Source organism: Serinus canaria, chromosome Z (assembly GCF_022539315.1).
Source record: "Serinus canaria isolate serCan28SL12 chromosome Z, serCan2020, whole genome shotgun sequence".
Lineage (NCBI taxonomy): Eukaryota > Metazoa > Chordata > Aves > Passeriformes > Fringillidae > Serinus > Serinus canaria.
In genome coordinates, this window is record NC_066343.1 from 7,225,562 (window position 1) to 7,245,138 (window position 19,577).

Below are 19,577 nucleotides of genomic sequence, written 5' to 3' on the forward strand. Positions count from 1 at the left end.
AGGGTTTAGGGAACACCAAACAAACAGGAATTGGGAAACAGGCTCAGGAGGGAGATCTGGAGATCAAGAGCTTCAGCCTCTTGCCAAAAGAAGGATTATTGCTGACACTAGAGCAGGCCAGTGGTGTTTGTGATCTCTTTGCTTTGGAGCCAGGCAGCTGACTCTCGTGGAGGAAAAGTCCTGTGTGTTCTCAGAAAAACACTGAAGGAAGACTTCAGGGTGAGGGAGAGAGCAGAAACGTGGGCCAGCTTGCACTGAACTGAACACCAGCAGCTGTGCTGAGGTGTTTCCTCCTAGCCTGGAGACTGACTTCTGCTGAGCGGGTTCACATGAAGACACACGGGCCAGGAGTGGGTGTGAAACTCTGGTTTCACACCCACTTTCACAAAGACTGGATTTTCCTCTGGAAACCCCACAGATCCAGACTTGTAAGTGACTCTGGCAGGCTTCAGTGCTGTCCCTGAGTCACAGGACAGCCTCAAAAGCTGAACTCTTCTCCAGGGAGGGTGGATGTTTGGAAGGGAGGGAGATACCAGCCTGATACTCCTATTCCCATGGCAACTCCTGCAAATCCTTTGCTCCACGATGGATACCAAGGCAAGAGCTCTGCATGGGGAACATTCAGCCACTGCACCTCCAGGCTGGAGGGAAATGCCAGCAGTCAAGATAGCAAACATGAGGCAAACATTTACCCAGGCTCCATAAGCAAAGGGAGGACAATGAGACTGGGAACACAGTGTGTGCAAAATCCCACTTGTCCCACGGCACAGACATCCCCTGGGAAGCCCAGGGCTCTCAGCCCAAAGAAATGGACTTGCCCATGGAGGCAGAGGGGTAATAATGTGAGAAAAGGATCATTTTTTGTAACCATTCCCTTTGCAAATTCCTGTGATTTCAGGTCAGCACAGGGTCCTCAACACAGCTGATCCAGGACATGGAAGGAACTTAAGGAAAGACAGGGTGAGACTGTCCCTGTAGTGACAGCAAGGGGGAGAGGGTTACAACCAAAGAGAATGGGTTTAGGAGAGAATTTAAGAAATGAGATTTTAGGGAAAAGTCCTTGGCTGTGAGGGTGGTGAGGCACAGGTTTCCCTCAAGGCCAGGTTGGAGAGGGCTTGGAGCAACCTGGAAAGTGTCCCTGACCATGGCAGGGGGTTGGAACAAGATCATCCCTTAGGGTTCCTTCCAACCAAAACCATTCTGTGATTTTATAAGACAGTCACATCCAGCTTGATACCCAAAGATGGGGATATCAGATTCTTTATTTCAAACTCACACAATCCTGACACTAAACTGGGTGGGAAATGCAACTGCAGGGATCTAGAACTCACCCCAAGGTCTTCCATTATTACATTAGTGGTGTAATTATTATTAGTGATATCTCACTGAGCAGCCCTTTCCTCTTTTAATTTAGAGAAAGTGCAGGTAGGCTTTGGGCTAGAACACATCATGTGGAAATTACTTGTAGGTCTTTCTGAATAAATGCTTCCAGGGATCCTTGAAAAAATGTAGTGTCTGACAGCCCAAAATGCATCATTCAAACCCTTTCCCTGGGAATACAGGTTAAGGAAGTAAGCATCTTAACAGGGAAATGTAGCATTTCTCTATTTTTTGACTCCTAGGGGAAAAGGCAGGAGCAGGTGAAGCTATCAGGTGATCAAAGGTTTCATTCTGTTACACAGCACACACATTCCTTTGAGATCCAACTCCAGAGCAATCAAAAAGCTGCTTAAACTGAGGTCAGGAGCTGATTAAAACACAACCAGATAGGAAAAAACAAACAAACAGAAAAAAACCAAACCAAACCAACAACCTTCAGACATCTTACCAACATATATTTAAAAACCTGTGTTTAGCAAAGGGAGATTCTGTGACAACAGCACGAGCATCACTTTGGATTTTTGGAAGAGAGTGAGGGAATACACCCAGCTCCAGATTTTGTGGGTGAATGTTCATCTCCAGACAAGAACAGCCTCAGTGCTGGATCCATCAGATACTGGGAAATGCAAAATTGCAACAGCTCGTGACAGGGCTGAGTTGGTAATCCAAACACCAGCCTGTCTCCATCTATTTTGATCTTCCCATACAGCCTGCAAAATTTCCTCCTTTCCATGTTTGTTTGGAGTCAGCAGAGCTTGGCAGCCTGCCCCTGACCTCGGATGGATGTTGGGCTGGGGCACATTCGGGGCAGTTTTGGGGGATGCTGCAGACCCTAGACCTGTGTGGGCTAGGGCAACTAACTCCCCATCACCTGCAAATCAAAAATTCCCTGTGAAGCACTGGGGGAAAGGCTGCAGGAGGGAAAAAAAGAGGGCTCTGCTCCCCTCCCAGAGCTGCCAAGAGCAGAACCAGTAAATTGTGGGAAACCCACCTCCAGAGCAATATAAATATAAAAACCACACAAGACGAGCAAGCACTCTTAAAAAGTTTTTATTAATTTTCATTGTTTTTTTTTTTTTAAAAAAAACAAACCCGTCAGTGCAACAGTTCAGTATCCCCTTCCTATCCCCCATCAGTAAGCAGTAATTTTAAAATCAGGAAATACCGAGTGCTGAAGCCAATGGGTTAGCATTTTGCTATTATTTCCTTCTGTCAAACTCTGAAAAAGTCCTCTGTATAAATTAAACAATGAAAAAAATGTTATTTTCATTCTATGTCATTACAGTCAACAGAATCATAATAATGCACCTAAAATGTGTGTCCACAATATATCAGGTATACATTTTTGGGAAAAGAAAAAAAGGAAAAAAATATGACATTCTAAGCTTGTTAAAAGGATAATGGTCCCATATTTTTTTTTATTACAGGTTAGCAAAACAAAATCCAATGGATTACAATATTTACATGTTATTTGAAAAATTAAGTAGTGATAAAAGCATGTCACAATCATTGTTTCTTTTTTTTTTTTTTTTTTTTTCGTTTTCCTTTTTGGTAACCATTACAAACACCCAATCCAGGTATGGAACTGTTTAAATATATTTGAAATGAGGCCAATTAAAAAACAAATACAGACACAAAATGTGTACTTATACTTGTCCCTCAAATGTGTCTTTTTTATGACGTTCCCTCCCTATTAAAAAAAAAAAAAGAAACCAAAACAAAACCAAAAAAAAAACCAAAAACCAAAACAACGGAAAAATTGAAAGAATCCCCCTAACACACAATTGATGAATCCCCAAAAGCAAAACACCATGCTTCTCAAGTAGCACTTATTCCACAAATGCAACATTTTTGCCATCGCTTTTAAGTGAAGCTCTCCAGGACACAATTTCCTGGAGAGCTTCCTATTTTCCCCCCTCCCCCTCCCCCAGATCCCCCCCAAAAAACAAAAAAAACAAACGAAGACACATGCATTTCTAAAACTAGGTTTCAGTCAAGTACTTTCTACTTTTTGGAAAGAAAACTTTTTTTTTTCAGTTTTTTTTTTCTTTTCTTGTTTTTCTCTTTTTTTCTTTCGTTTTTTTTTTTTTTTTTTGGAAATAATTTTAATTCTTTTTTTTTTTTTTCTCCTCTTTTTTTGTTCACAATCGGAACATACCATGGGCACCAGATCCTGTGTTGGCCGCTCAGGCAAAATCCCCAAATTGAGTTTAAATAGGCTTTCTACCCAGGGGGTAGTTTCAGGATCAGCCACTTAAGGTATGCAGGTTCCTATCCATTCTACACTGCTCCCCTCATGCTAAAAAGCTAAGGAGGAGGGGAAAAAAACTCAGCAACTCCATCCACTGAATCGAGTTAAAAGTAGTTCTCCAGGCTCAATGTCGTGTGTAACCAACTCACCTCCGCTTGCAAAAAGATGTGTTAACAGACACCCCTCCCTCCCACCACACCAAAACTAAAGAAAAAAACCGAAAAGAAAACCAAACAGAAATACAAACAAACAAAAAAAAAAAAAAAAAATAAACCAATCAAAAACCCACGCACAAACCACAGACGGAGTTAAAAAAAAAAAAAGAAAAGAAAAAAAGAAAAAAGGCAGCCAATCTCAACGAAAAGTTACAGTTGTGAGACTGATAGATGTTAATATGACAAGCAACAGAACGGTTATGAGGACCCATGTGTTTGGCCCATGAGCTGCATAGCTGTGCTGTAAGTTTGGTTCTTTAGGTTTTTTTTTTTTTTTAAAGTTAAAACTTCTTTGTTATCTCCATTATGTTTAAAATTAACGAGGACAACAACGACGACGACAGCGACAACAAAAAAAAGGTTCTATTCACAAGATCTAGTCTCCTTTCCCTGTCCCCCACTCAAAAAGAAATACTCATTTTTACATGAGAAACTTAATTGTGCTGTATTTGTAACACCTCAGGCTGATAGAAAACAAAACGTGTGGCAAACAAAACCGCACAATCAGTCACATGAAATCTACCAAATACTAAAATTATAACTGAATACTAACAAACAGCTTACCTGGAATAAAGGATGACAATTCACAAACAGTTATCTAGGAATTAAAGTATCTCTCTCTTTTTTTTGTTTTTTTTTTTTACTAAAATAATTAAAAAAATCACAGTATTTTAAGAAATAAAACCCACACTGGGATTTTAAGCACAATTTGTTTTTCCTTTCTTTAAAACTTTTTTTTTTTTTCTTCCTCCATTCACCACCTTGCCCAGCAGTCTCTCTACATTTAACCACAACAACAACAGGTAGTACTGACAAATGCAGAGATCTCCCTTGGTTAATTCTGAGGTACTAGGAAACAGGTGACTGTTTTAAGCAAAGCAGTTTCTGTTTTGTTTTTTTTTTTTTTCTTTTTTTTTTCTGTTTTCCTTTTTTTTTTTTCTCCCTGTGGTGTTTTTTTTTTTTTTTCCTTTTTTTTTCTCTCTTTTTTTTTTTTTTCTCTTTTCTTTTCTAAAGCAATTGCTTTCAGTCTGGAAAAGCGTTATGTATTAAAACTAGAAAAACGCACACAAACTTGTGCGTCCAAAAGTTGTCCCCCTACCACTTCTTCCACGCTCACGACGCTTCCACTCATAAAACAATCGAAGTCTCCACTGCAAAGCACGATGTGAAATGTAGGAAAAACACGGGGAGTTTAGCTTCATTAGTCCAAAGATGAGCGTAACTTCCCATCGTCAGATCCAGGAGGAAAACAAAGATGCAGTGATGTAATGGAGCCACTTATTCCATCACTTAAATAACTTTAATATACACACACTCACACAGGTACCAGTGCTTTGAAAATAGATCATTCAGTCCTAAAAGCAGCTTTATTTCTTCCTTCTGCCCTCCCTGCCCCGCCCCGCCCCGCTCATCACTGTTCAAGTACTGTCGATTAGAACCACACCAAACACTTTTTCTTATTCGTTTTTGGCCTCCGGGGTGTCTAGGAGAGGTTGGTCAGCAGCCACCATGCTGACAGCCGTTTCCCCAGTGTGGGAGTAGTCCAGCACCATGGCCTCGATGCCTTCCTTCTCTTCTGGCAGCGTGCTGGCCGTGTCCTCCACGTCCTCCTTGGGCTGGCTGTCCTCGCCGCTCCTGTGCTTGCTCTCGTTCAGCGCCCTGCAGAGAACAGCAACAGTCAGGCCTGTCACAGGAGGGACAGCAGCAGGTCACCCTCCAAAAGGGCAGCCACGCCACTGGCTCCAAAGGAAAGGAGGAGGAATGAAGTTGCTGGTTCGGGACAGCCCCGAAACAGAATCTTTCTTTGTTCTGCGCTGGGACGGATTTGGGATCAGAAGGATGAGCTCAAACTGTGGCACTTGAAGTTTATTCCCATCTCCCAGGTGGTTCCTTGTAAACAAGACTTAGCAGGCGCCGAAGGTACAGGAAAGAAGTGCTTTTCCCAAAGAGTTAATGAAATCCAATACAACTTTTCATAGGTTGCAGCATTTCCAGTACTTATGCTCAGACTTACATTCTCTTAAGGGTAAGAGAAGTTATTATTTCTCATTCCATTGCAGTTAACCCACAATATTGTATTCAGATGCTTCCCACATGTCAGCAGCCTTGAGTGAAATCTACTCTTTGAAAAAACTCTGGCTAGGAAAGAGGTCTCTGCTACCAATGAGATCTACATCAAAAGAAGGAAACAATTGCTCCAGAAACTCCTATCTGTGATGTCTATCATCCTACAGTGTGCAAACTGACCTAGAGAGGAAAAATTTTTTTAAAAAATCAACGGCACACTTAGGGGAAGTTAATCCTGGCCAAGAGACATTCACCTAGGGACAATTTTAAGTTTCAGAATCACAGTGAAACCCTACAGTTTACAGCCACCCTGGGCAGCAGAGTTAAAAAGGACACAGAGATGATTATCCAAAGACTAATCTGGTCTTCGCAGAACTGTGTTGGCATTTACTGCAGCTTTTTGGGAGGGCAGGGATGGGCTGGGGGGGGAACATACAGAGATCTACGGCCACCTTTGTCTGCTTGGCAAGGGGACACAAACCAACTCACATGCCGTGTCTCAGCACGTGCCGCTCCCACTCGGAGCCCTCGGTGAAGGATCGGCCGCAGAACTCGCATGGGAAGCGTTTCTCTGGAGCACTGCTGTCAGGAAACATCATGGGATCTGGAAAAAAGACAGCACACCCCATGAGCTCAGAAATGCCAGGGCAAGAAGGGAATTCTCACCACAGCTATCCTGCTCCGGTCCTCTCTGCTGCACCTCTCACTCCAGAGAAGCAAAAGGACTTTCTTGTCAAGTAACTGGGAAAATGGAGTGCTGAAAAGAAAAGTGACACTGCCAGGGACAAATCCTGCCCTAGGTCTTAAAGCATCTCTGCAAGTGAGGGTAACAAGTTACTAGACCCTGCTCCTCTGTTTCAACAAACGAAGAGACCGTGGAATTTAAATTCTGAACCAAAACTGCAAAGCTTAGAAAAGCAAAATCAAAAATCCCCACTCAAGTCCATCCATAATTCTGGAACCAGTAGCACAAATTTTAGGAAACACATGGATCTGGTACATTTAACATGTGATTCTTGTAATAGATCATAAAGTCTCATGGATTAAGTGCTGTATCCTAACTGCAGAGGTGTTTCATGCTCATTCTAATCTTTCACACAAAGTGCTTGGGGCCTCATTTGCAGAAGTGTCAAGCACCTTGTAATATGAGTGAAGTCACTGGCAGCTCAGGGAATGACATTCCAGAAAGCCAAGCTCCATGTGAACACAGCCTGCTCTGACAAAAGATGAAACATTTTCTCACAAATTAAGAAGATCACCGCACAGGCCATTGAAAATAATTGCATGAACTATCTCACTTGATTCTTTTGCTGGAAATGAGACAGCACCATCTGCTCAGAGCATTAATTCCTTAGCAGGGATTATCTTAAGCAAGAAATCAACAGAATGTCTTTCTGACTCCTCCTGAACTACATAATAAAAGAAAAGGGATTTTGCTTAATTTTGGTTCTGATCTCTGCTCACTTGATTTCTTCACTCTCAGATTTCCTCTGCTCAGGATCAGCCTGTGAACTCAAATTGCTCACACATCCCCTATTACCCACACCTAAGTCCTGCAAATGCATTTTTGTGACACACTTCTCACTAGTTAACCTTTACTTCAGTTTTATATGGAATGGTTCTTGTCACAATTTTTTGGCCTCTTTCCATGAAAGGAAAAAAAAAATCCACTTTGTATTGCTTATTGTTGGAGGTTTATTTATTATGTGGTTAAATGCCATAAAGCTGCTGTGTTGGGGAAGCCCAGAATGCAAACAGCAAATGCCATCAGCTCAGTTTACATCTGGATTTTTAACACCTTGAGCATGGCACAAATGTATAAACACACTGCAACACACAGACTAGTCATGACAGAGAGATAAATATTTTTGCTGGGTAACAGTTTTGGAAGCAAATGCTGCTGATGTTCTGTTTAAGAGAATAGCTATGGATGGGGCTTGGAGCAACCTGGGATGGCTGGATGGTGAACCTGACCATGGCAGAGACTGAGACTCTTAGGACGCTCTTTAAAGAGCTCTTCCAACCCAAGCCAGTTCATAATTTACAACTGCAAATCCCATTAAGTTTATCAAATGTTACTCTAGTAAATCTACCACCCCTTCAGACAACACTATCTTGTTCATCCTACTGCCAGTAACTTTTGCCTCTAGGGATGTGAATTTGGGCTGCTTCCCTGGAGGATTATCAGAAGCTGCTCTTCTCTGGGTCCTGCAGAGGAGAAGTAACAGATTGCACACACCTCTGACCTCTCTGTGGTTTTGCTCTGTCACACATACAAACACTCATGGACATTTAATTTTTGCCCATTATGGAAAAACACCTCTTGATCTGCTGAGACCAAGACATAAAGATCAGTGACAGCCTCTCTCTAAGGCACAGTTCTACCAGGAAAAGCTGTTCATGGCATGGTCTATGCGAGGCACTTCATTCTCCCCCCACACATGGATTATTCCATATCCTTTACCACCCCTTCCTTTCCCATCCATGAGTGCAGTTCAGCTCTGATGTTCACCTCTGCCTGTCCCCATGGACAATGGCCTTTGCTTGGTCCAGCAGCCCATGTGAAGAACCCCCAAATTCTTATTTGCACCTTCAGCACTACACAGAGAAGCTCAAGTCGAAGTGGTGAAGCCAGGGAAGAAACCCTGATTCTCCCAAAGTCACAGACCTCAGACAGATACTTGGAGCACACGGAGGCACTCTCAGCAAATCCCTTCCTGCTAACACCACAAAGGCTAGAATTGCCAGGTGCACCCCAGCAGCACCCAGGACTGCACAGTTTGGTGTGGTTTGAAAGCTGTGACAGCATTAGCCACTGTGACAGGCTCTATTTGAAACCACAGGTCTGGCTCCCTGCTATCAGGGCAAATCATTTCTGTGTCAGAAGGATCTTCTGAAAATGCCTAGGGAGATGCCAGCATGCAACTTAGCATCCTTCAGTTCCTGTCTCACTGGGACATTTTTCAGAAATCTTGCACCTTAAGAGTGGTAATTCACACAACTTACCTAGAAAAATGCAATCAATACAACCAGATCTTTTCTACTATCTTTGCTGTAGTAAGAGTATTCTGCATTTTCTACCTATTTTACAATAATCTATTACAAATGGTTAAGAGCTTGAAAAGGACAAAAAAACCTGAAAAAAAAAAGTAGTGAAACATCAACCCTACAGGCCAGAGAAGAAAGAAATGCTGCAAACCAAACCTGAAAATACGACTGATTTTTTTAGGCTGGTCATAAAAACAAGCGTGCAGAAATCATTTTAGCCAGCCACAGATTAAAGAAAACAGAGACAGAGGTGAAAAAAAGAAAAAAAAAAAGAAAAAAGAACAGCATCATCAAAATGCTGCCTTGCTTAACTCTGAAACAAGAGGACAGCACATCTGTTAACCCTTGCACATGTAACACTCCAGCATGGAAGGTGATGGTTTTTATACTTCCAGGGTGTAACCTAAAGCCAATTTAAACAATGAACTTCACCTTGGGCTGCCCCCCTGCACATGTGGCACATGCACAGGGATTTGTGAGGCTTGGCAGAGAGCACTTTCTTCTCCTTGGTCCGGGCACCACAGCCTCCAAGGTCACCTCAGCACCTGTGCCTGTGTGTAATGCTAAGGTAATCCTCACAAGGACAGCTTGACTCCTCACCCCCTGCTAGCTGTGGGTCTGCACAGGACATTAATCAGCCTGCTGCATCTGCAGCTGAGGTGAGCTGGTGCTTTAGTCATTTCATGGCACAATCACTGCTCCAGCCACAGAGGAAGCCGAGAGGGTCGGAGCTGTCCGTGAGGAATGCTGAACTCTGAGATGTACACGTGGAACTGACATCCCTCCTCTGATTCTTCTGCCTCTAAGACCTCGTGCAGGGTATTTTTCTCTAAAACATAAATGGCTTCCTATCCAATTGGCCTGCATTCTCTTTAAAGTTAAAAGGCATCACTAAGTGCTCCTGAAGCGCTGCTGATAAGCGCAAACCGAATTCATGCTGCAAGGACACAAAATCCAAAATCCTTGGGTCTTGCTGTTATAAGGTAAGAAGCATGATCTGAACCCCCCCAGTTCTGTTAACTCGCTGTGAATCCAGAAATGGGAATTTTTCAATGCCTGAAAACATGTACAGAGATGCCTTTTTATTTTTTTGTGAAAAGCTCATGGGTGAGTTTGAAAGCTAAAAAATCAGGAGGAAAATGTTTACTGAACATGATGGTGGCACCTTTAGCTGAAGTGCACAGAACTTGGCTAAGTGGAGCTGTCAGCATCAAGAACTGGGTGGCCTGTCCTTCAAACTAATGAGGGGACTAAAGATATTAAAGGAGTTGTTGCATTACATGATGCATTGTTGCACCAGAACAAAACACAGTTACACCAGATATTGGAATAACTTGCCTTTCACTGGAGAAGGTTGTTGGAAAGGAAACCCTACATTTAATTATCAGAGAACTTACTTTTCCTCTGCTGATCTAAATTCAACCAAACCAAAAGTATATGGCCCGGCTTTGTTGAAGTCAGTGGGATTATCCTTTGACACAAACCTAGGCACATATTTAAATATAAAATGGTACAGACAGGAGGGCATGGATGTACCCTGGCTCTGGAGCTGCCAACAGCAGCAAATGCAAACAGGACTGACTGTCTGACAAAGAATGCTGGGCAGAGAGATAAGTAACAGCCCATAAAGCAGCCTTCATCCCCCACTTGGGCAATGCCAAGTGAAAGCTGGAAACTGGTTACCAAAACAGAAAATCTGACAGGCCACTAAAATACACTTACATAGTTTTCCAAGCCCTTATAGATGGTATCTGAACAGGCAGATTAGTCACAGATGCTATCTGTGCTTTCTCATAGTATGTACTCTCTCTGGACAGAGAAAAAACTTGTAAGGAGGATTAGAAACACAAGATTCCCACAGGAGCTGTGTCTTCAGGAAAGCCACAATCTGTCAGTATTTCTGCAGAGTATGTGCTGTCCACTCAACAGCTGACCTGGCATGGTTGGACTGGTGAGACAGGCTGCAGCGCCCAAAAAAATCCAACAAACTCCCCCCCCCAACACATCAAAGAGCTGCACTGACCTCTCTCTTGAGCCTTGGGGCTTAGCTCTTCTTCTTTTTCTTCTTCATCACTGCTAGAGCTCTCTGTTTTCCCTTTCATTTGCTCCAACTGGTCCAAGTTAACCCGTCCAACCAGCTCAAAATTACGACTCACCTTTGAAGGAAACACTTCTGTTAGCACTCAGCACAATCACCAACCAGACAGAAAAGTGGCCAAAAATGCAGAACAAGACCAAGTACACCCCAAAGCCTGCTCAGCTCGAGGTGACACGCAGTCCCCATAATCAAAGTAACACTCATTTATTTCCAGGGGCAGTGATTCTTCCATTGCTGTTTATTCTGCATTTCTCATTTATGTTTTTTTTGGTAATTAATGAGATTGGGCAAACCCCCTTCATCTCTTCATCCAAGAGATGTAAAACATCGAGTCGTACCCTCATTTTTATGGCATTATTCAACTGCTGTGATCAAACACTGCTACCACACATCCAGGCTGAAGGGAAACTCTCTGTGATGGGTTCATTCAGCTTTATTCATGAAAGGATGGTTCTTTTTTTTTCCCACTAAGCACATGGCTGCTGTGTGGCACATACACTCTCACTCATTAATAACAGATTAATTTTCATTATGCCCGGGCTGCAAAGTGCTTTGCAAACTGATACAGCAGCCTATAATGGGAACACTTCACCCAGCAGTCAAATTCAGCTAACCCTGGGGTGAAATGCACCAGCTACTTAACAGCTCACAGCAGCAGTATGAAAGGAGCAGCTCAGGGCACAGGAGTCAGGAACTGCTCCACATCCAAGAGGAACAGCGGAGCAGCAGCCCAGATTTACAGCGGAGGCGGAGAGCGTGACCAGGACACTAAGGCTAATACTTGCTGCATGACAAGCGCCCTCTGAGCTCATTGATCACTGCTGGGAAGGGTTTTGGATTCATCTTTCATGCAGAGAGACAGCCCTCCAGCAGCACAGGCACTGAGCCACGCCGGCAGAGGGGATGGAGACGGAGCAGTGAGTGCAGCACAATGCATCCTGCAAGGGGCTGAATGAAACAGCAACACCCACTGACTGCTCTTTACCCCTCTGTGGGAAAGGAAATGTGCATGATCCCAAGGAGGATGGGAAGCAGGCTGTAGGACACACCCAAACAGCAAAGTATACTGAATATGGACGTGTGAGGATTCCTAGTGCTGGGTTACAGACAGTTGTGATCAGGTTCTCTAACTTAACACATCACCCACAGAGGTTTAAACAAACAAGACCACATGCAAGGCACTTGATACAACTCAGCTCTTGTGAAGGAAACTCTTTTTAAGGTGCACTATACAACCTGGGTAGTATCTGAGCCCAGAACTTAAGACACAAATTGGAGAGGTATAATTTACCCCCTCAAAAAAGGGGAAATGATACCTTAAACCACCAGCACCACCACTGCAGGTCCAGATCAGAAGGGAGAGCTAAGTTAAAGGAATAATTATCCCAGACTGATGCACTGAGTCAAAAAAACCCAAGCAATAGTTCCTCCTGTATGGATACAGCAGGCACCAGGAGGTGTGGAACTCCTTCTGTGCCATTTGAATCACAGAAGACTCTCCAGAAATAATAAAGGTGGCAGAGGAGCCTAGCACGCCAACATAAATTAACAAAGTTTGGTTTTATAAGATGGCCAACTATTTTTTGAGCATGAAAACTGTTGTTTTTGGGGGGGGGGGTTCCTTTTTTTTTTTTTTTTTTTCCCTGGGATTCTGCTGCTAATACCTTCAATATATATTTGGCTTTAAGGAAAAGTCACTCAGTCCATGAAGCTTTTAGTGAGGACCTTTAGTGGGCAGCTAAGCTCCAAGAGGGGAAGGCATATAGCTGCCTCCCCTGGAAACCTGCCAAGGAAGCACTCTAGGAAATATTCCAAAACACATCTCAGTTCTAGAACTTCAACATTTCTCAGCTACAGAAATTCAAAGCTAGCAGTCTGTGGAGAGCCTTTAATGACTTCTCAAACACTGGACCTGATATGCTCTCAGGTAATCCACAAAAACTCCAGAGCAGTCTTAACAGAGGACCTGGTTAGACTTGCTGTTTATCTTTCCCTTGTTAAAGGTAAAAGGGGATGTATAGACCTCTTTGTTATTAAAATATGCGTGGCATGTCATGCTGCTGAAGTTACCAGAGCAATCCCGTGTTTGGAATCTCCTGCCTTTCACAGGGGCTGAATCACACTGCCTTAGTATTGTTCCACAACTCTTTCCCCATCCCCCTTTAGATAAACCCAGCATACACAAGAGCCTTTTCCAGATAATCACACTCTGCATTCAGCAGCAGTTTGCCAATTCTGATCAATCTGAACAGCTTCAGAAACGATTATTTTTCAGTTTCTGAAGGGGAATTAAAAAAAAAAAAAAAAAGATAAATAAAGAGAAAAACGTGAAAGAGAAGTGCAACACGGGATTAGTTTTCGGATTTGGGGAGGGATAAAAAAAAATAACCCCATGTCAAGCTGGCTAGCCAGACATGCAAATTAAACCAACTCAGCATTTGCAAAGACTAGATGGCCACAAATTGAAAGTTAATCGGGTCCTACCTTGTGCTCATCTCGAAGGTGAGCATCCAGCTCCTCTGTGTGTTTGGTCTCATAGTAGCAGAGTTGGCATTTGTAAGGTTTCAGTTCATTGTGCTTCTCTATGTGCTGCTGCAAGCTCTCGTCACTGGAGCAGGTGAAGGTACACTTGTCACAGCGGAAAACGACTCCCTGCAGGTACTTGGACAGCTTGGAACGGCAGACTTCAATGGGAACGACCCTCTCCTCTGTGGGGACAGCACAACACTGACTTAACAACACCAGGAAAACAATCCTGCCTGCCAGGATCTCCAAAAGTCACAAATGCAGGTGTCCTCTGTGACTGGTGATGGGGTGAAGAGGATGGGAACGGGAAGGTTTTGGGCCAAGTGAGATTCCATCTATGAGTCAGAGGAGCAGAGCCTAGGAACACAAAACCAGCCATAAATCAGCCCAGACCAAAAGTTTGTTTTTGTTCAGTACTTGACAGCAGCTGGGAACTGCTTCTATGAAAGTAAGAAACAGGGGGAGCTGCAGGGTGTGCTTTGCAAAGCATCAGACACTGCTGGCTCTGCACAAACTGGAACTGGTGTCCTCACCACCACACCCAAACCTGCCCTCTGGGGACTGAGAAGGTGAGCAAGGCAGCACTTCTCCCTGGAAAAAGGCTGTGCAAGTTCAGCCAGCAGCAGAAACTTCCTGACATACCCAGAGCTTTCAGAAAGCCCAAACTCTGCACGCGTGATGAACTGAAAATGCTCTTGCTGAGTTTTTAAACTCTGCACTCCCTCTAACAAAGCAGTGATGTTTAACAGAGCAGCAATTAATTTCGGTCATTTGACACAGCCAGAATCTGATGTGCCTCAACACTCATCCACTGTGGTTCCCTCCACGCTGTGCACACCAGAGAAACCCCAAACCTCACCCTTCAGCTGAGGGTCACCAGCAGATCCTCATTAAGGCTTTTGTTACCCAAACTGGCGTTTTGAGCTGGAACACTTGAAACTTAGCATTGCTCCTCCTCATGCACTGCATACTAAAGGAGGGTTTTTTGATCCTCCTCATCCAGGCTCATCCCCAAGGACAGGAGTGAAAAAAAAGAGGCCTGAATCTCTTATGGTAGACATGAAGGCTGAAGGAATGTGAGACGTGGCAGTGCACACATGGATCTGAGCCAACGGGCCCTTTCTTCTAGTGAGGAGGGTAAAATTACATCCAAAGACAACTACAGAAACACACACTCTCTTTACAGCAAGACGTTTTTTTCTACTGCCCCACAAAATATTCCATCCTGCCTAGCTTCTCCCTAAGCAGAAAAAACTTATCTATCTCCTAACTTCCTCTTTTTGAAGTTTTCCCCAAGGCACTGCCTTAACCCCCCCCTCAAAAAAACCCAAATAAAGAAACACCCAAAGACTTCTGATTCTTTTCTACACCACCAGCAGCTTCTCTGACTATAAAGAAACCAAATAGTGGCCATTCAGGGTGGAAACAGGGGAGGGGAGAATAGGGTTTAAGACACAGCAGAATTCAAAGCTGTGCTGCTGCGATCACTAGAGAAACTTTTTACAAGGTTGTTGCAGCTGTGTGCTTTTGGACTCTCAGAAATAAGTGACACAGCCAGTTTCAGAAGTGAAAAAGCCAAGGGAAGTTTTCAAAAACAGAAATAGTAATTAAAATATTTTAACATTCACCTTTCCTCTAACACCTGGCACGGATTAAAAAGGCTAAAACATGCCATGGTATAAAATCTTAAACTTACCAGCCTGAAGTAAAGCAGCATTCTCTTACTCAGGTGAACAAAATCTATTGCCTCACAACCACACACACAGAGCCCCCAAATCAAAGGCAACACAGCAAGAGAAGGGCAAAATAGACACAAATATCAACTCTAGATTGAAAGATTTCAATTACAGGGAATGATTTATAACTTTTACATGAGGTACTCATGTCAGTGAGCTTCCTCCAAGCTATGGTTTTGGAACTTGCAGGGCTAGCTGGACCTGGAATGTTACATTTCTTAAGGTGATGCTCTCACCTCCGGCTTGCCCCTGCAAAGCCCTGTTTATTTAATTACTCATTTAGAATGCACTTATCATGTCTGGACAACCAACAAAATTGCAGCAAACCATAAAGCCCCACACAGAAATTGAAGAGGCAGCTCCTTTACCCTCGTGAGACTTCTTCTAAGTTCCATCTGTGTCTAATCAAAGACTACTGTGGAAACCTCACAAAAAGATGTCCCAGCTTGTGGAACAATTTTGCAAGAGTGGCAATTAAAAAATTAACAACAAAATAAACACCTAACAAAAGCATCGTCTTGGTTTAAGAAATCCAATCCTTCCGCTAGGCTGGAATATTCAGGCTAATTCTATCAGGGAATGAACTGAAAGGACATTAATGACAAACTTTTCTCAAAGCAGACATACATTTTTTGGCTCAAGGCACAAGAGAGCTCAGGACGTTATTAGTCCTTAGTTATAAGAAGAAATCTTTGTTCAGCAGCACATCAAAGCACATACAATTCAATTCCTTCCCTCAAAGGTAAACAAAAACAAAAAAAAAAAAAAATCCAACAGTCCTACTATCTAGACACACACCGATTACTTGGTCATCCTGGATTTTGAAAATACACATTTTTGCCTGGAAATCCAAACTACACCCACAGAACAAGTAGTATTTGGATTCCAGCAGTCAAAAGCAAGCACTGAACAAGGGTTCTGCATGAGCAATGGAAAATGCCAGAAAAAAAGCACATGCAAGGAGCAAGTGCAAGGAACTAGGATCTGTAGCAAGGAAGCCTTTGGGGAGGTGGGTAAATTTGAAAATTTACCTTAGAGGTTGCTATTCAAAAGATATGGGTGTTGTTTTCTTATATGAAAAAGAAAATCACTACGTTCTTTAAAGGAAGGATAAAGAATAAAAATGCCCGAGGATTTAAAAGTATAGCCAACTTAGTGAACTTGCTAAGTTGGATTCAGCCCTGGAAAAACAGTAATATACTTCAAAATGCATGAGGGGAATGCTACTGGAAAGGACAACACCAGGAGAAAAGGTGGTCAGGCACTGGAAGGGGCTGCCCAGGGAGGTTTGGAGTCCCCATCCCTGGAGGTGTCCCAGGAGCACCTGGAGGTGGCACTCGGAGCTCTGGGCTGAGGACAAGGTGGGTACTCGATGGTCTCAGAGCTCTTTTCCCACCTAACTGATTCTGTGACACACTAACTGTGTTGTGCTGCATAAATTAAAGGCTAACATGCTGCTAAGATCAGGAATTCCCTGTCTCCTCCTGCCTGTCACAAAGACCAGGAAGAACCAGAGAGCCAAACTTCTCCTGACTGACCTACAGCACCCTCTGCACCCATGGGAAGGAGGCTGAACTGCCCTGGCACTGGCCAGGGACAGGTGGTACATGAGAGAAGCTCTTGGAACCTCTTCTTCATGGAAAGCAAATTCCTTGCCTTATATATTTTTTTCCCTCACTAGGCATTCAAGCTTCTAGCTGATCCTGCTTTCACCCTGTGAAATTCAGCCTCTGTAGCCACTCATTAGGAGGCAAATATATTCTCCATTTCAAGCACATGCTGTTTCTCCAAGGATTAGGGGTGCAGCAACTTGGAAGTAATGTAAGAGTCATGCATCTGTAAACATGCCTTTTGCACAAAAGGAACATTAACTATGAATGGATCAAATCCTTCACTCCTGATTTTACATACTGTACCACTCCATCTACCTCAAAACTAATTTTCTTGGGCTGCAGCTCAGGGCTATGCCCTTGCTTTGCCAATGCAATGGCCATAAAACAGGAAGACTATCTCAGTCTACACTGACTATCCCTCAGTCTCTTTTCCAGCACACATTAAATCTTGTCAAAACCATCTGCTTCAGCTGCCACACAATTAAACACAACAGCAGAGGGCTGTTTTTTAGCTGGATGTGTGCACAAGAAATCACTCTAAGTATGAACCCTGGATACATGATGTCAAAGAAAACCCTTTTGTGGCCTCTGAGACTTTATCAGCTATAATTCCATTTGCATTAAAACTTCTTTTACTCTGTTTTCTCCTCCCCCCCAGCACTGTGGTGTGTAGACCTTCGTGTCCTTTTGCCATAAGGTTTGTTCCAGCAGCAAAAACTCTTTGAGGCTGGTTTCTTCTTTCCTTAACTAAAGGAAGTCCTACAGAAGAAAAGAGTCACAGTTTCATCTATCCAGGAGGTGACAACTGGATAGAAACAGCTCAACTGGTCAGAAAGAGCTCTGCAAAAGCAGTAGGGCTGCTTGAGCTCATGAAGCACTCTTCCACTTCTGCAACTGGACATTCCCAATATCCAACCTATGCAAGATGGAAAATACCCTAAACCCATCCAGTTCCCTCTGTTTTAAAGGTTGGGCATTGTCTGCTAGAGCCCTGACATGGCCACAAAATGGAGAAAACCGGGCAAAATCTGACACAGCAACACCTTCAAGGGCAGGAAGTAAAAGCCAAAGCACCAGCCAAACCCTTGCAACCAAGTGTGTCAGCTTTGTAATGTGCTTTCAGGTCATTTCCCCAGATGTTCCCTCACAGAAGCCCTGCTAGCAGAAAGAAATCTGAATTCTGCCAAGCTCACTGAGCTGGTACAAGAAGGACTTCAAGCTACCAGCACTGAGAAGTGGTATACGACATGGAATTACGACAGCACTTGTCACACCAGAATCTCCTCCAGGAAAAAGATGGCATGCAAAACCTGTGTTTGCTCACCACCAGTACCCCGCTGTGAATCTCTGCCCAACCTGCACGCAGGCAGAGTGCCATCCCAACACATGGGTTTGGATTTCGGCAGCCAACAGACCATCCACAAGCATCAAGTGTGATAGCTGTGGGCAGGAATCCCAGCCCAGAGAGCCCAAACTGCTGTCTCTTCTGAGCTACCAAGCCCACAGTTAATAGAATATAGAAATCCCTACTCCCACTTTTAGCAGGCTTGAAAACAAAATAAATTTAAAAATGGAGAGGTGTAGACAGAAAAGGAGTCTTACAGTAAAGCGAAAAATGAGATAATTATTTTGTCCCTAAGAACACGGAGGAGAAAATACTCGGGGAATTTATCAAGGGATATTCTGAGGCCTCTATGGTTAGCTGATAAGGCTTTTGGGTGACTTTATGATAGCAAGGCCTTTAAGATAGCAAGGACACGGTCAGGGCACAACTCTGGCCTAGATCAAAGTTGCAAATTAGGGCAACTCTTTTTAAACAGGTGTTTGATGGCTTTTATCCTCCCTTGAGGAAAACCTTAAAAACTATCCTAAATCAGCACTGGCAAACTTTGAATTTTAGAGCAAATAAATCAGATGCATCTTACTGAAATGAAACAAAAATACAATCAAGGGCTAGTGACTTCTCTCTCCATTTGTCCTCACGTACAGAGAGAGGAAAAACTTAATGAAACCAGACTGAAATATTGAACGAAACCAGAACCAGGGCCCTGTCCAGCAATCCCCTCACTGGACACAGACACGGACATGGATGTTTTTACCTCTGTGCAGAACTATGTGGTCGATCATGTTGCGTTTGTATTTGGTGTGGTAGAGACAGAGAGGGCAGCGAAGGTCTTTGGGTCCTTCCTCGGGGACTGCCGAATGCCCGGCCTCCACGTGCATAGTAAAAGCAGATCTGTGAGAGAGGAGGGAGACAATGGCAGCAGTCAGGAGGGTGCCACAGCTCTCTATAAGGGATGTGTGGTGTAAAAAGGTGCAGGTGCCACTCAGCCCTGTCCGCGCGGCCCCGCAGAGGGGCTGCTCACGTGAGCGACACATGAGCGGAGGAATCTGCAGGCTCCTGCCCTCAAAGCAACAAACACTCGTCGTGACAAGATATTCTGCTGCATGGGCTGCTCCATGTAGTCACACTGCTATAGTCAAGATAGCAGAAGAATTCCCATCCTTCATGCTCACTATCTGTCTTCAGGCTGAAATGATCAGCGCGCTTTCTCCGGCGAAGGCTGAATTTTCAGCAAGTTGAACAAAATCTGTCAGCTGTTCTGGACTTGCAGAGGGGAGGACGAACTTATTTCAGGCACA

At 43.6% G+C, this 19,577-nt stretch overlaps 1 protein-coding gene across 6 annotated transcripts in view; it reads right to left on the reverse strand.

Moving 5' to 3' along the window:
* Window positions 1-2,414: 2,414 nt before the first annotated feature.
* The window catches only part of ZNF462 (zinc finger protein 462), a 90,925-nt gene continuing 73,762 nt past the window's right edge, over window positions 2,415-19,577 (reverse strand). For all 6 annotated transcript variants that reach the window (XM_050986613.1, XM_050986610.1, XM_050986611.1 and 3 more), the window contains 5 exons: window positions 19,034-19,170; window positions 13,544-13,767; window positions 10,985-11,117; window positions 6,403-6,517; window positions 2,415-5,505 (listed from right to left, as the gene is read on the reverse strand). In XM_050986613.1, the coding sequence (XP_050842570.1) occupies window positions 5,304-5,505; window positions 6,403-6,517; window positions 10,985-11,117; window positions 13,544-13,767; window positions 19,034-19,170 (811 nt within the window). In that variant the 3' untranslated portion in view covers window positions 2,415-5,303. The remainder of the gene's footprint in view (window positions 5,506-6,402; window positions 6,518-10,984; window positions 11,118-13,543; window positions 13,768-19,033; window positions 19,171-19,577) is intronic.